Source organism: Glycine max, chromosome 8, assembly GCF_000004515.6.
Source record: "Glycine max cultivar Williams 82 chromosome 8, Glycine_max_v4.0, whole genome shotgun sequence".
Taxonomy (NCBI): Eukaryota; Viridiplantae; Streptophyta; class Magnoliopsida; order Fabales; family Fabaceae; genus Glycine; species Glycine max.
In genome coordinates this window covers 4188854-4203525 of record NC_038244.2, presented here as the reverse complement: position 1 = coordinate 4203525, position 14672 = coordinate 4188854, and the positions used below count along the sequence as shown (strand labels likewise).

Below are 14672 nucleotides of genomic sequence, written 5' to 3'. Positions count from 1 at the left end.
ATTTTTTGAAATTTTAACCTTTATTTAAGTTTAATTTTGTTTTTTAATTATTACTTTGTTTGTATTGTCATTTTTTATTTGAATTGTTTATACGTGTAGGATGATATAGGGTTTTGGCTTTTTACTAATGATGAGTTATTATGTATAATTTTGTATGTTATGTATAGTTCGGTTAGGTGTTATATGCCTGTGTTAAAATTTTTGATTTATTATTAAGATGGACGAAGATCAGTGGATGTATGAAAGCATAATGTCTGAAGAAGTGGATATGAATTATCAAAATGAAGAAGAATGTGATGTGAATGAATCACATGTTGATTGTTCGGATGCGTTCAATACTTCTCAAGTAATAATGTTCATGATTGTGAGTGATTTAATAAAATATGTTGTAGGAAACTGAAATTATCTGGATTGGATTATAGGTGTTTGACAGTCGAGAGGATGTTTTACGGTGGGCTTGATCCCTTGCTCATGAAAATGAATTTGTGGCGGTGATTATAAGATTTGACACAAACACTGGTAGTAGAGGAAGGACTTTGTTTGTGTTAATTGGTTGTGAAAGGAATGACGAATATAGGTGTAGGAAGAAAGAATTTGTTAGAAGAGATATTGAGACTAGGAAATGTGGGTGTCGCTTCAAGCTTCGTGGCAAACTAGTGGTTGGAGGACAAGGTTGGATGGTGAAGTTGATGTGTGAGATTCATAATCATGAATTGGTCAAGTCATTAGTTGGACATCCATATGTTGGGCGATTGGCTAAAGCTGAAATGACACTTATTGCTGATATGACGAAGTCAATGGTCAAACCAAGAAACATTATGCTAACTCTGAAGGAGCACAATGCCAATAGTTGTACGACCATCAAACAAATATACAATGCAAGAAGTGCATACCGTTCTTCCATAAGAAGAAGTGATATTGAAATGTAACATCTAATTAAGCTTATTGAACAGAATCAGTATATTCATTGACACAGATTAAAGGATGAAGATGTGGTTCGTGATATCTTTTGGTGTCACCCTGATGCAGTGAAGTTAGTCAACGTATGTAATTTGGTGTTTTTGATAAACAGTACCTACAAAAAAAAATAGGTACAGACTCTTACTGCTCGATTTTGTTGGGGTAACACCAACTGGGATGACATTCTCTGTCGGTTTTGCATATCTGGAGGGTGAACGTCTTAATAATGTGGTTTGGGCTTTAGAACGCTTCTGAGGTATATTTTTAAGACATTGATAAATGCAGTGAAAATTGTATTCCCTGAGTGTACAAATTTGTTGTGCAGCTTTCACATAAACAAGAATGTGAAAGCCAAATGTAAATCGTTAATTGGTCAAAGAAATGTTTGAGAGTATGTCATGGATGTCTGGGGAACTCTTGTTGATTGTCCTTCAAAGCAACAGTTTGATGAGTGGCTGAAGAAGTTTGAAATGGTTTGTTCATCTTGGTCAATGTTTATTGACTATGCCAAGGATACATGGAAGCAGAATGACACAAGAAAAGGGACATTAGGCTTACCTCGATGAAGAACGGAACAACAGAAGCTCGCGGAAGAACGGAAGAACAAGAGGCACTCACAGGAAGGACGAAGAGGCACCTCACGGAAGAAGAACAACGACCTCGCGGATGAAGCAGGGAGGGAGCCTCACGGAAGAAGAAGAAGCAGCTCGCAGATGAAGTAAGGAGGGAGGCTTGCGGAAGAAAAAGCAGCTCGTGGATGAAGCAGGGAGGGGGGCTCACGGAAGAAGAAGAGGCAGCTTGCAGGAAAGCACGGAAGAAGGAGAGGGAGAAGCAAAATGGCGGAATAAGAAAAGACTGCTGCACAATTTTTTTAAAAAAAATACAAAGAGATATTTTTTACTTTTCGTATTAAGTGCTGGGTGCACTAGTAATAATGCTGGGTGCACCTAGCATCAGCCCTAAATGATGGGGAGGTTGAGAATTGGGCCTAACCCATGATGAGATGAAAAGCCCAATTGAAGAGAAGAAAAAGTAACGAAGGAAGGAGTTCCCGCGCGATCGAGCGTGATGGATTTGGAACCCTGGGAAGCACTTGACGTGGATGACACCAATCTCTCCGCCTTCCTCCGCCCTTGCAACTCTAATTCCGATTCCTCTTCCCTCATTCCCGGTCCTGCCGGCGCCGTCCAGGCCGTGATGAGGAACCGGCGCCACCATGACCCCCTCTCCACTCAAGAATTTCTAAAGCGAGTTGAGCGCCAAAGTGACCGCGATTTCAACACCAATCCCTGGCTCTGTGCCCTCCAATTCGTGCACTTGCAGGGTGGTGATGATGACGTGGCACACGGCACTCCGTTGAGCTCAATCCAGAACAACGCCGAGACTGAGAGAGTACCGTTGATCGTGGCCCTTGTCAAATCCTCCACTCCCAATGGTTTCGGAGACATCACGGTTAACCTCAAGGTATTACTAACTGCAACTGTGATTTGATGTGATTTGCAAATTCATTGGTTTATCTTTTCAGGATCCTACAGCCACTCTTACTGCCACTGTCCATCGCAAAGTTTTTTCACATCCAGATCTTAGGAAGGAAATTTTAACTGTTGGTTCAGTTTTAATTCTCCAAAAGGTCTTTCTCTTACTTCACTCTACGCTTTAGGGTTACTGTTTGTTTGTGTCGCACTCTCACACTTCTTTCTTGCTTAAATTTAATTATTTACTTTACACAGGTTGCTGTGTTCTCTCCCAATCGCAATACCCGTTATCTCAACATAACATTGCACAACATTGTCAAGGTATGCCATGCCATGGGCTGATCTCTGTTTTGCATTTCATGATTTTCATCTTACCCGCAATTGTTTAATCAATTCCATTCCATTGTCTATGTCATTTATTTATAGCGTTTCATTTCTAGGCTTTATCAGCATACAAATGTTTTTAGACTATTTTTTATCATTGAGTTTAATTTCTATGCATTAGATAGTATAAATCAATAAAAAATTATACTAGTTATGTCTTCCAAGTTACTTGTTGTAAAAGTAAAAAATAAACTTACTATATATACTAATTTATAATTAGATGATAATGTAAAATTCCTTTGCTATATATGTTTACTTTTGATACTTGAGAGTTGCGTGTCCATAGCTTGTTAATATGTTACACAGGTATTTCCCAAGGACAGTGGACCTCCATCACAACAACTAACATATCCTGCATGCCCAGTGATACGCACTACACCTAGTATGGGTATGTGCACATATATGAATCAAGTTCTTTTATTAGTTCTTTCCAGGCACAATTTTTATGCCTAATTGACAATACTGAGTTCTTGGGAAATTCATTGTTTGACTTTTTTGCAACAGAAAGACATGAAAGGTTATTGACACCAGGCAGTACATTCTCTCTGCCACTGGAAAGAACCGAAGGAATCATGTCTAATCTCAGGTTTGATTCAAGCTTTAGACAAGTAGCAGATAGTGACAGGCAGAGGAGTGAAGTTTTGGCTTCAACGAGCTTTCGCAGTGATAATGGAAACGATCAAAACCGAGAAACTGTTTCAGAAGGAGAGAACTTATCATTGAGTCTGGATAATGCTGGACCTGTGAAAGTAAACTGTGGTGGTGAGCTTGAAAGTGAGGTGGAAGATCAACCCAACCCCCCTAAATTGGATGAAGGAGGAGACATTCTAGCACGGATTGCTCAAGGCAATAGTTCTGCAACAAACTCAATTCCTACATCTCATGGTGAAAAAACTGGGATGGAGAATCACTTTGAAAGACAGACGCAGATGGTAAATAAAAAATGTTCGTTCCCACATTGGACAGAGGAACAGCTGGATGAGCTTTTAGCATTTGATTGATATGACAATTTCGATTAGTCAAAGCAAAGCATAAGTCAAGAGGATGCTGATATATGCTTGGTTTTCATACACTTTGATGGTGCAGATTTTTGCATTTTAAAGGTACATGCGTTTAGTAAATATTTGCAGGAATACATTCATGGTTAAGAACTGGCTCCTCTCTAATGCCATGATAGGAATGTTACTGGCTTTTGATTTTTTTTGCCTGCCAATGTTAGACTTTTTCGCATCTACCGCAACCAAACTTTATTTCCCCAAATACCATATCTCCTCCATTATTTCCCAATCTACCACTTTATTTGTGTATGTTGACAAGTTGACTCCCCTAACCCCAATTTTTCACCTGCGTTTTTCTATTTTTTTTTTCTTTTCACGTTGAGAAGTGGTTCCTCTAAACCTGACTTCTCAACATCGTTTTTTTTTAAAAAATTAATATTTATGGACTAGTTACGGCAGTGATCTGTGAGGTTATATATCCTAAACTTCTGCAAAAAAAAAATTAATCAACTATCATTGGTTTTTAATGATACTAGTTACTCACCCCTTAGGCCATTACCCACCATACCCTAAAATTTTCCGCCACGTCTGAAGCCAATACAAGCAACGGCAAAATTGATCATGTTCTCTATGTTATTAGTCTAAAGAATCGTTACATTATGATTCACTTAGATTAATGTGAGTAAACGAAGTTGCTTCTAAAGGAGGCCTTATTAAGGACTTATAGTCTGAATATTTCTAGCATTCATGATTCAATACAAAGTGACATGCATTAGATTTTCCAATAGGTTTGCACTAACAAATTTTTTATGCAAAGGGAGAGGAATCACATTTTTTTTCCAATTCCGATGAATATCCATTGAAGGTCATTACTTTCTATAGATTGACACAATTTATTGGAAATTTCTCCATAATTAAGATTGGTTTATATTCTAAGTAAACATGCAAATTCAAATACATAGGAAATTGAAGAGTACATTCCAATGCATGCACAGAAAGTTTTGGAGCATTTTCCAAGAGTTTAGAATTGATTTTTTCGACCTTGAGACTTACTCACTCCACTTAGAAAAGTGAAGATTGGAGTTACAAGGAGTTTTGTGAATGTAACTCATTATTGACATTCACCACTCACTTTTGAAGGAAGTCAGACCCCTCTCCTATAAATAGGAAGACTTGTGAAGAGTTGAAAGAGTAAAGTTTGACGCTAAGGCAAAGGAAAAGGAGTGCATATACCTTGGTTCACCAAGAGATGAACTTGGATTCAAACTATGGGATCCTATAAATAAGAAGATTGTTCGAAGTAGAGATGGTGTTCTTCGAAGAGATTAGACATTACATGATATCCAACTATCTGAGAAGCCAAAGCCTATAGTGAGAAACTCAAGGGGAGAGACTCTTCTAAAAGAGGCAAAACCCATTAAATGATAGAAATCAATAAGATGAAGCAACCTCCTCAGATAGAACAACCTAACCAGATAAAGTAGAGTCAGACGGAGCATCCAACTCATAAGATGGAAGAATCAACAATGGAGACTATCCAGACGGGAGATAAATCCCAAGTGAGGCTATCAACAAGAGTTGGACAACCATCAAGGAGCTATTTCTCTGATGAATATGTCAATCTCACTAATGATGGGGAACCTCAAAGTTTCCAAAAATCCATTAAGATAGACGATAAGGAAAAATGGATGCAAGCCATGAAAGAAGAAATGTAGTCCTTGATTGAAAATCAAAACATATAATCTAGTAGAGTTACCAGAAGGAAGAAAAACATTAAGAAACAAGAGGGTGTTCAAACTCAAGAATGAAGAGAACAACCCAAACCCAAGGTACAAAGCTCGCATTGTGGTGAAAGGATGTAACTAGAAGAAAGACATTGATTTTGAAGAAATTTTCTCACTAGCGGTGAAGATGACATCCATTAGAGCAATTCTTTGTCTAGCTACAAAACAAGACTTTGGAGGTTGAGCAGCTTGATGTCAAAACAACATTCTTACATGGAGACTTAGAGGAAGAAATTTATATGGAGCTACCACAAGGTTTTACAGAACCAGGGAAAGAACACTTAGTGTTCCGCCTAAAGAAAAGTCTTTATGGTTTAAAATAAGCTCCAAGACAATGGTATAAGAAGTTTGATCTCTTTATGGCCCATCATAATTTCATAAAGACCTCCGCAAACCATTGTGAGTTTGTGAAGAACTACAAGAATGGTGAGTCCATCATACTCTTGTATGTTAATGATATGTTGATTGTTGGCAAAAATAAAATGAAGATCGATGCTCTCAAGAAGGCATTAAGCAAATCTTTTACCATGAAAGATTTAAGTCTAGTAAAGAAGATTCTTGGAATGAAGATCACTAGATATCGATCTAGAAGAATGCTCTGGATATCTCAAAAGGACTACATTGAGAAGGTTCTTGAAGGGTTCAACATGCATAATGTCAAACCAGTGCATGCTCCTCTTCTTGGACATTTCAAATTAAGCAAGATATGATGTCCAAAGAATGAAGAAAAAGAAGAGATGAGCAAGGTGCCCTATTTGTCTGTTGTGGCTAGCCTTATGTATGCAATGATCCGCACATAACCAGACATTGCCTATGTTGTAGGAATCGTGAGCAGATTCTTATGAAATCTAGGAAAAGAGCATTGGAACGTTATGAAGTGGATACTAAGGTACCTTAGAGGAACTGCCAAAAAGGTACTTATGCTTTGGCAATGGAGATTTAATGCTTCTTGGATATATAGACGTGGATATGGCAGGATATGTGGATTCTAGAAAGTCTACATCCAGATATCTAATTACTTTTATAGGGAGAGTTGTGCCTTGACAATCAAAACTTCAAAAGTGTGTTGCATTATCAACCATTGAAACATAATATATTGTAGCGGTTGTAGCATTCAAAGAAATTTTATGGATGAAGATATTCTTAAATGGGTTAGGACATGATTAAGACGATTATGTGGTAAATTGTGATGATCAAAGTGCCATCCACTTAGCCAAGAACCCCATGTTCCATTCACACTCCAAACACATTAGCATCTGTTATCATTGAATACGAGAAGTGTTAAATGAGAAGAAATTAAAGTTAGAGAAAATTCATAGAGACTTTAATTGGTCTGATATGATGACCAAGATAATATCAACCAAGAAGGTTGAAGACTGGTGTCAAGGTGCTAGTATAGTGGTGTAAACAAATTATATCGAAAGAGGGAGATTTGTTGGAAACTCCTCCATAATTAAGGTTGGTTCGCATTCTAGTAAACATGCAAATTCAAATACATAGAAAATTGAAGAGCATATTTCAAGGCATGCATAGAAAATTGTGAAGCACTTTCCAAGGGCTTGAAATTGATTTCTTTGACCTTGAGACTTACACATTCCATTTAGGAAAGTGAAGATTGAAGTTACAATAAACTTTGTAAATGTAACTCATTTATTGGCATCCACCACTCACTTTTGAAGAAAATCACACCACTTTCGTATAAATAGGAAGGCTTGTGAAAAGTTAGAACATCTCATCCAAAGAGAAGCAAAGCAAGAGTAATAATGAGAAAGAGTTCTAATTTTCATCACTTGATAAGAATTAAAAGAAATTGTAAATCATGCTTATTAGACGGGATTGAAAGATATCCTCTTATATTGAAAGAGTCATCATAATCTTACTTTTAATAATGAAGTTATTGACTTGATCCCATGATTTTTACCTTTCATATTAAAAGAACTTTTATGTCATTTTTCTACTCTTTATTCTTATTTTTTTTTTCATTTCTCCTAAATGTTTATTTTGAGTCTACAGAAAGAAAAATAGTACTTACGTTTCGTGACACAACTTAACTTTTGCATTGCATTCTTGCAAGGTTGTTCATCCCTTTTTAACCCGCTGGGGGCTCAATAATTAATAATAAGCACTTGGAAACAAATTCAGCGCCTCTAGCTTCTTACAAGTCAGTTGTAAGTAACAACAGCACTAAAGAATGAAATACTTCTTCAACTGCGCAAAAGAATAAAAGGGCAGTGAAATACGATCTATTTTTAAGAAAAATGCACAGCTAAAGTCATGAGCATGCGCCTCACTTGACTTTAAGCACTAACAAATGAAGTACTTCCACTAGGCACAAATTATAAAACTGTGAAGTACAATCTACTTTAAAAGAAAAACAGTTGAATACCGAGCTATAGTCATAAAGAACCGCCTCACTTGACTGACATTACAATCCGAATATATTTACCTCAAGCAAAATTGGGACTCATTCTGGCAATAACAATTAACTTTTGTCACAGAAAACCTGAAGAAAGGTTGGTACAATACATGCTTCCCACGTCTAAAAATTGCCATTGCCTCCAAGTACAAAAGAATCATTATCATTCTGCAGAAATCACATGTCGGATTACTCTTACGTAAGTAATTATTGTAACTAGAAACTCATTAATCGTCTGAGTGTGTATAGGTCACCAGCACCAACGAATAGCATTTTGCAGCCATTATATAGGATATCTCGTGCAACAATTATGTATCTACTGGAATAGCTTCCTCAACCTTTCAGCAGCTGAAGCTGCCCTTTTGTTGGTTGGCTCAAGTACAAGGGCATGTTTAAAATCTGCAAAGCAAGACCTTTGTTAGCAAACACTTAAGAAAAATAATAATATAAAAAGATGAACCCCGTTAATATGTACTTGTTTAATTAGAAAGAACAACCCAAATTTCATCACAAAAAATTTCATACTATATACACTGAGAACAGTCCAATCTTAGTGCACAAATAAAGCACAAACCAGAAATCAAAGTATATATGGGCATTGGGACAAATTTAATTCTTAATATACCCAGTGTGTGACTAGGAGTGTGTTTCATTGCTTTTTTTTTTTTAAACACTATTTAATATAACTAAAAAAACTGACAGATGTCCTGGTTTTTTATTTTAAAAACTGAAAAAAATGCTTTTTTAAAAACAGTTTTCAAGTTGTTTTGAAAGATTTTTTTTTGTGTTTTTTATTTTATTTTCAAAAACAGAAGATAGTTTTAAAAATAGGAAACAATAGACCCAAAGTCACTTCAAGTTATATATATATATATATATATTGGAGAACTTATAGAAAAGATAAATTCGTGCATGACTCTAACAAAACGGAAATGTGTGGTTGACCACACTAGTGGTTTGTTGGTTTGTTGATAGCTTTTTTGTAAATAATACTAGAAATTGCTCATTGACATTCCTCAATTTTCTTAGTGAAATGATAAGATCTTACCATCAATTGCTTCCTTGTAGTAACCTAGCATCTCTCTAGCTGTACCTCTACGAAAATAGGCCTTCACATTCTGGGTAAAACAGATAACAAAGGAATGTTACTGTAAAAGCTTGTGATCATCCCATTCAAGGAAACATACAATAAGCAGGAATATGAACAAACTTGATAGTACATCAAATAGTCCACAGATTACACAATAGTATGAAGCATCTTTTTCCTGCTTCATCCCATTAAGACCCTCTTTCTCTTTTGTGCCTTATTTTATTATTCTTGCAAGAGCCAAGTAGAGAAGGTTTATAAATCCACGGATGTAAACTGATGCACCCAATTATACAACTCAAAATGTTAGTAATTTTGCAAAACAATTTTATTTTTAGTATGCCAAAGAATAGTACTTGGTGATTCAATTACAAAGCCCTGATTTGCAACACCCGTACGTTATTGGAATGAAGACAAGCTTTTGTCAGTGTATGATGGCAAAATACATAGACTTCTAAGCAAAACGTTCTATGAAGAAAGTTACCTTTTTGTCAAGACTAATTGCTTTTGTACAATCCTCCACAGCTTGAAGATAACTGGATCAACAGAGACAACAATCAAGATGCTTGCAAGACAATTTTAACAAGTAGCAAGAACAAAATACTACCTTCCAAGTCCTAGATACGCTTGAGCCCTGTTACTATAATATGTTGCATTGTCACCACAGAGTTTGATAGCTTCTGTATAAAATCCAATGGCTTTTTGCCACTGCTTATCTTTATAGGCTTGGTTTCCCTGAATCAGTAAGTGACAAACCAATAGAAAAAAAGAGTGTTGAGGATAAAAGCACGTGCAAAACTGAGAATTAAATGACCAAAATTACATCCTTCAAGCATTCCCTTTAAAAAAAACTACATAAGTAATTCCCCAAGTATTGGAAATTATGCCAAGTAGTCTCCCAAATGTTAAAAAAACCCTTCAAACTGGTTCCTGAACTTTACTAAAATGAGTAATTCCCCGAGTATTGGAAATTATGCCAAGTAGTCTCTCAAATATAAAGAAAACCCTTCGAACTGGTCCCTGAACTTTACTTAAATACATCAACTTGAGAACTAAACTGATGGATATTCAATACTTGAGGTATTGCTTATATAGTTTTATTACTTTAGGAACTACTTAAGAAAGAAGATCATACTTAAGGGACAAAATTGGTGCTATATTTTTTTAATATAACACAGAGAACTTGTAAAAAATAATGACATGAACATAAAATATACAAGTTTTATGATGGCTGCAGCTTCACCGGTAACGGTTTAGCAAAGATTACACAATACAATTCAACCTCCATTAGAATAGATAGTTAAACCTCAAACAATGGACAAAATTGGGGACTATCAAAATAATTTGTGGTTTATAACAAGTTCAAATAATGTAAATGGAAGCCTTTCAAAAAAAATGTAAATGAAAAATAAATTGTGGTTTATAACAATCAGTTTTCAAAATCAATGGTGTTTTAGAAGTAAAACCATGCCAATCATATTGCACAATTATAATCAAAAGCAGATTAAGTGCATAATTTATTGTTGATGTCAGACCTTCTCTTTGGCAATTTCAGCAGATTGCTCCTTACTGACAGCATTTCCAGATGATTTGCTTTTGGAAGCAATATCAGCCTGTTCTTGGAGAGTTGTATACACAGTCTGTAGTGTGTCAAGTAAAAATCGATCACCACCATGCCTAGCTATCAAGGACACCGAAACAGGATACTTGTCATAAAATCCTAATGGTATTGAGACCTGAAAAGATATATCAAGAAAATATGAATGAAAGATGGATAACAGAAGCTTTTTTTCCCACTAGGTTTTTAAAGGTTAAATTCTATACCAATAAAAACCAAACAGCCTAAGTGTACTGCTGATTTAGGAAATAATCTTTAGTAAAAAGAAAATATAGATAACCTTATGCAAGTTTTATGGAGAGAATTTCACCTGACAACAACCTGATATGCTAGCAATACTTAACAGACTAAATGCACGACTCTGATAATCCTCTGATAGGATCTCCTTCCCACCTAATTTTGGAGGAGGATCAGCTACAGTGGGGATAACCAAAATTCCTTCGTCCTTGAAAGCATAAAAAATTAATAAACTCAGCATAATTATGTCTCATTTATCACAATTTCAGAATATAGTTTTCATACATAAATGTATATATATAGAAATAGTATTTTCAGAAATAGTGTTTCTACCCATCAATACCAATGTTCCATTAACCATAAGTTTTTTAATTTTCAGCATAGCTTATAACTCTTGATTAATCACATATTGAAATCCTCCAACTATGCACTCTCTTAGTCTGCAAATATATTATTCACTTATTTTTAGTAAGCAAAAATTATAGAAACTCCATCCATTAAGAATTTAGTTATACTATAAAACTCCATTAGCAAAAATTATTATACAATATATAAGATAAGATTAAATGCTTTAGGAGATGCAAGTCAAGTTCAACAGCGATAGCACAAAGATTGTCATTAAATAAGGACTTGAGGAAAGTAAAGTAGGAAGCAAAATGGTGTCAAACCATTACCTTCAAAAGTGAATTTACAGCAGCACACATCTCACTTCTAACAGATTTAGAGTTTTCAATCTCTGCATCAGATACCTCGAATTTTTCATGCAATTGTGCCGAAACACCAGGATGAAGTTCAGGTTTTACTGTGTTCATCCACTCATCATGTTTAAGTCTGAATTCATGCCTGCACAAATAGATTCAGAAAATAGTCACTATATAATTGAAGACTTCCAATAGACAGTCATAACACAACAAATATTAACTATGCAAACCCATAATGAGGAATAATAATTGAAATCAGAAGTTATGATATGGCTAAGCTGTGGTTAGATCAAACATTAGTAGCAAAGCTGCTGTGTATGTAAAACAATTCCAAAGAAAAAATAACCAAATGACAGATCGAAAAGAATTCAATTAACCTTTGTAGGGATTGCATAATGTTGGCAAGTAATTTTAATGCGGAAGCTTTCACTTCACCATTTGTTTTCTGTCCAGAGCACCCCTTCAAGCTTGGAACTCTAGAACTTAAATAGTCCCCAAGATTTATATGCTTCAATACTTGCCCTGAAGACAATTGACGTTGAACAAAATTTAATGGAGTGCAATTTCATGAATAAAGTAGTGGTACAAACACAGAGAAACACACAATGAGGCAATAGCTTTTAATAATGATTGAAACAAAAAGGATCATATTAAAGAGCAAAAAAGAAAGAAGAAAAAAACTCAGAAAAAGGACATACTTCCAAAAAGCTTCTCAGTGGTTTTGACCACCACTTGAGAACTCCTGTCAAGAGGAACATTTATATGCTGAAAACAATCATCAGCTATAACTATTTGCCGAGGACTGCGTTGCATTGCAAATGGTGCTTGTAAAAGTATATGGCCAACTCGACGCAATATATTGGGATCCTTTGCAAACCAACCTGAAAAGGGAATTTCAGAGTTAAGAGATTGTAAATGCAGCAGATGGTGTAGTAATAGCATCCATACACAAAAACTAAGACAGCGCCAGCATCTATACAAAAATGTTTCAATGTAAAACAATTTTAAGAGAACATCTATTTTTCCTCTTCTTGAAGTGTATTTGGATTAGCTTAACTTGTGTTCAAAATAACTTATAATTAAGATCTTACTGAGAAATATTTAAAAAAAAAAAAATAGGCCCTAAATAATAGGTATGATTCACAATAAACAAATTCAACAGCCACTTGAACCCAAAAGCTCATAAATCAAACCGCATTAAATAATTGAATCATCCATACCAACAGTGTCCAGACTTGTTGAAATAGGTATGATTCCCAAATGAGAAACAGCACCATGTGAAGGTCGAAATCCTAGAATGCCACAAAATCCAGCAGGTACTCTAACCCCGCCAACTGTATCAATACCTGTTGTACATGATGGTGCAATAGTATCAAACATTTTCACATATCAGCATGCAGAGACAATAAAACAAAAATTATAAATATGCAAATATATATAAAATAAAATAACACTATGGTCATTAAAACTGAAATATTTTACAGGGACGTGGCAAGACAAATGTACATAATAGAAAAACAATGAACCAAAGTGTGCTGTTGACATAGTTAAACAATTAAATGGCTGGATTTTAAATATTGCTCTGAACACCTTTATCACTTTATGTGTTATGGTCTGAATTAATTTAAACAAAAAACTGAGATCATGCCTATACTTTTGGAGGAAAATGTACATAACAGAATACAGACATGAAAAGAGCCAACCCTGGAGGAAAATGACTCCATTACATCATATGAATGCATAACCCTCCAGAATTACCAGAAAGACAATTTTAGTATTTAGTTGCTGTTAGGATGCCAGATAAGAGAATAGAGGAAAGAAAAGAAAGATGGCATTTGTTGATTGCAAAAGAAGTGTCCAAAATAATTTCCTAACGCCCAACAGTTACTTAACGGAAAAAAAGATATATACTTAAATGGTTATGAAGAATGTCTTTAGAGTGATGAATGAAGAAGGTGGCTGACCCAGTGCAAAGTCAACGAAATCGGCAGCAACGGCGACAGCAGCACCACTAGAGGAGCCACCAGGTACTCGAGCAGGAACAGCAGGGTTGGTGGGCGTTCCATAATGCTTATTTTCACCGCCAATACTGAAAATAAATAAATAAATAAATAAATGAGGAAATAGCAACAAGGGGAAGAGTTGTATTGAGATTGATAGGAAAGAAGAAAAAAGAACGAACCCTAGAGCTAAGTCATCGAGAACGGTAGTTGCAACGCAGGTAGCACCTCCTTCGACGAGAGCGGAAACAGCAGGAGCAGTGGAAGAAGCGGGTTCGTGAGTCCGAGCCCACTCCGGATGCCCGAAAGTCGACACGTGTCCTTCGATGTCAAATCTGGTAGGTAAAAACAGCGATGATGATATTATTATTAGGAAGAAGAAGAATGAATAGAGAAAGATATTAGGTTAGGTTAGGTTACAGACAGGTCGGAAAGTGCGAAGGTGAGTGCGGTGAGGGGATGGGGAGCCTTGGGAGGAGCAGGCTGGGGAGGAGGAAGCAGCTGAAGCTTCTCAATGAAAGCCCCCAAATCCTTTCTGACAGACTTCTTGAGCTTTCTGGTGATTAGAACTATTCCAGCTAAACCCAGCCCCAACAAAACCAATAGGTTCTTCGCCGATTGACTCGTCATAGATTCTGTTTCACATCCACAAGAAAAACAAAAGAAAAGAAAGAAGACGAGAAAGACGAACAAGATAGGATTCTCAACCCAACACTCGCCGCCTCTTCTGTGACTCTATGACTATATCCTTCTTCTACTCGTCTCCCCTCGACAAAACTTTCAATATATATTCTCATTCATTATCGTAACATTTATTTAATTAAAAATGTTTTAACTTAGGGGTGTATTAGATTATTTTATCATAAAAAAAATTGTATCTCAAAATAATTTGTAATAATATAATTTATTTTAATTTATTTTTTTAAAGACTTATTAAATTTAAAATTTTATGATTTACATTCTTAAGATTTGAAAGAACATTATAAATTTGTATAAAAATATTCAAAATTAT

At 35.6% G+C, this 14672-nt stretch overlaps 2 protein-coding genes across 3 annotated transcripts; one reads left to right on the top strand and one right to left on the bottom strand.

The window, feature by feature from the left end:
- Nucleotides 1-1992: 1992 nt before the first annotated feature.
- LOC100798949 (uncharacterized) lies at nucleotides 1993-4098 on the top strand. Its single transcript, XM_003532495.4, has 5 exons — nucleotides 1993-2424; nucleotides 2486-2590; nucleotides 2691-2756; nucleotides 3126-3207; nucleotides 3324-4098. Exons 1-5 carry the CDS (start codon nucleotides 2029-2031, stop codon nucleotides 3818-3820), a joined length of 1146 nt encoding a protein of 381 aa, XP_003532543.1. The 5' UTR covers nucleotides 1993-2028; the 3' UTR covers nucleotides 3821-4098.
- A 3923-nt stretch (nucleotides 4099-8021) lies between these two features.
- LOC100786059 (translocon at the outer membrane of chloroplasts 64) lies at nucleotides 8022-14428 on the bottom strand. 2 transcript variants are annotated; one of them, XR_005892521.1, is made up of 14 exons: nucleotides 14085-14428; nucleotides 13843-13995; nucleotides 13625-13749; nucleotides 12881-13006; nucleotides 12359-12541; nucleotides 12038-12182; nucleotides 11634-11802; nucleotides 11033-11167; nucleotides 10640-10840; nucleotides 9712-9839; nucleotides 9589-9640; nucleotides 9066-9135; nucleotides 8272-8416; nucleotides 8022-8185 (listed from the first exon to the last, which is right to left on the bottom strand). XR_005892521.1 is itself a non-coding variant. In XM_003530912.5 (13 exons), the coding sequence occupies exons 1-13, from the start codon at nucleotides 14288-14290 to the stop codon at nucleotides 8334-8336; spliced, it is 1776 nt and encodes a 591-aa protein (XP_003530960.1). In that variant the 5' UTR covers nucleotides 14291-14428; the 3' UTR covers nucleotides 8022-8333. The 2 variants fall into 2 exon arrangements, 1 of the variants encoding a protein (XP_003530960.1); XM_003530912.5 differs by having other exon boundaries at nucleotides 8022-8416.
- Between the last annotated feature and the right edge of the window lie 244 nt (nucleotides 14429-14672).

Excerpts from the sequence above, each read along its gene's own strand:
- LOC100798949 (XM_003532495.4), top strand. The coding sequence starts at position 2,029 with ATGGATTTGGAACCCTGGGAAGCACTTGACGTGGATGACACCAATCTC. Across the intron at positions 2,425-2,485 it reads ACATCACGGTTAACCTCAAG|GATCCTACAGCCACTCTTAC; the intron begins GTATTACTAACT and ends TTATCTTTTCAG. Across the intron at positions 2,591-2,690 it reads CAGTTTTAATTCTCCAAAAG|GTTGCTGTGTTCTCTCCCAA; the intron begins GTCTTTCTCTTA and ends TACTTTACACAG.
- LOC100786059 (XM_003530912.5), bottom strand. The coding sequence starts at position 14,290 with ATGACGAGTCAATCGGCGAAGAACCTATTGGTTTTGTTGGGGCTGGGT. Across the intron at positions 12,542-12,880 it reads AACAAGTCTGGACACTGTTG|GTTGGTTTGCAAAGGATCCC; the intron begins GTATGGATGATT and ends TTCCCTTTTCAG. Across the intron at positions 8,417-9,065 it reads CTACAAGGAAGCAATTGATG|ATTTTAAACATGCCCTTGTA; the intron begins GTAAGATCTTAT and ends CTTGCTTTGCAG.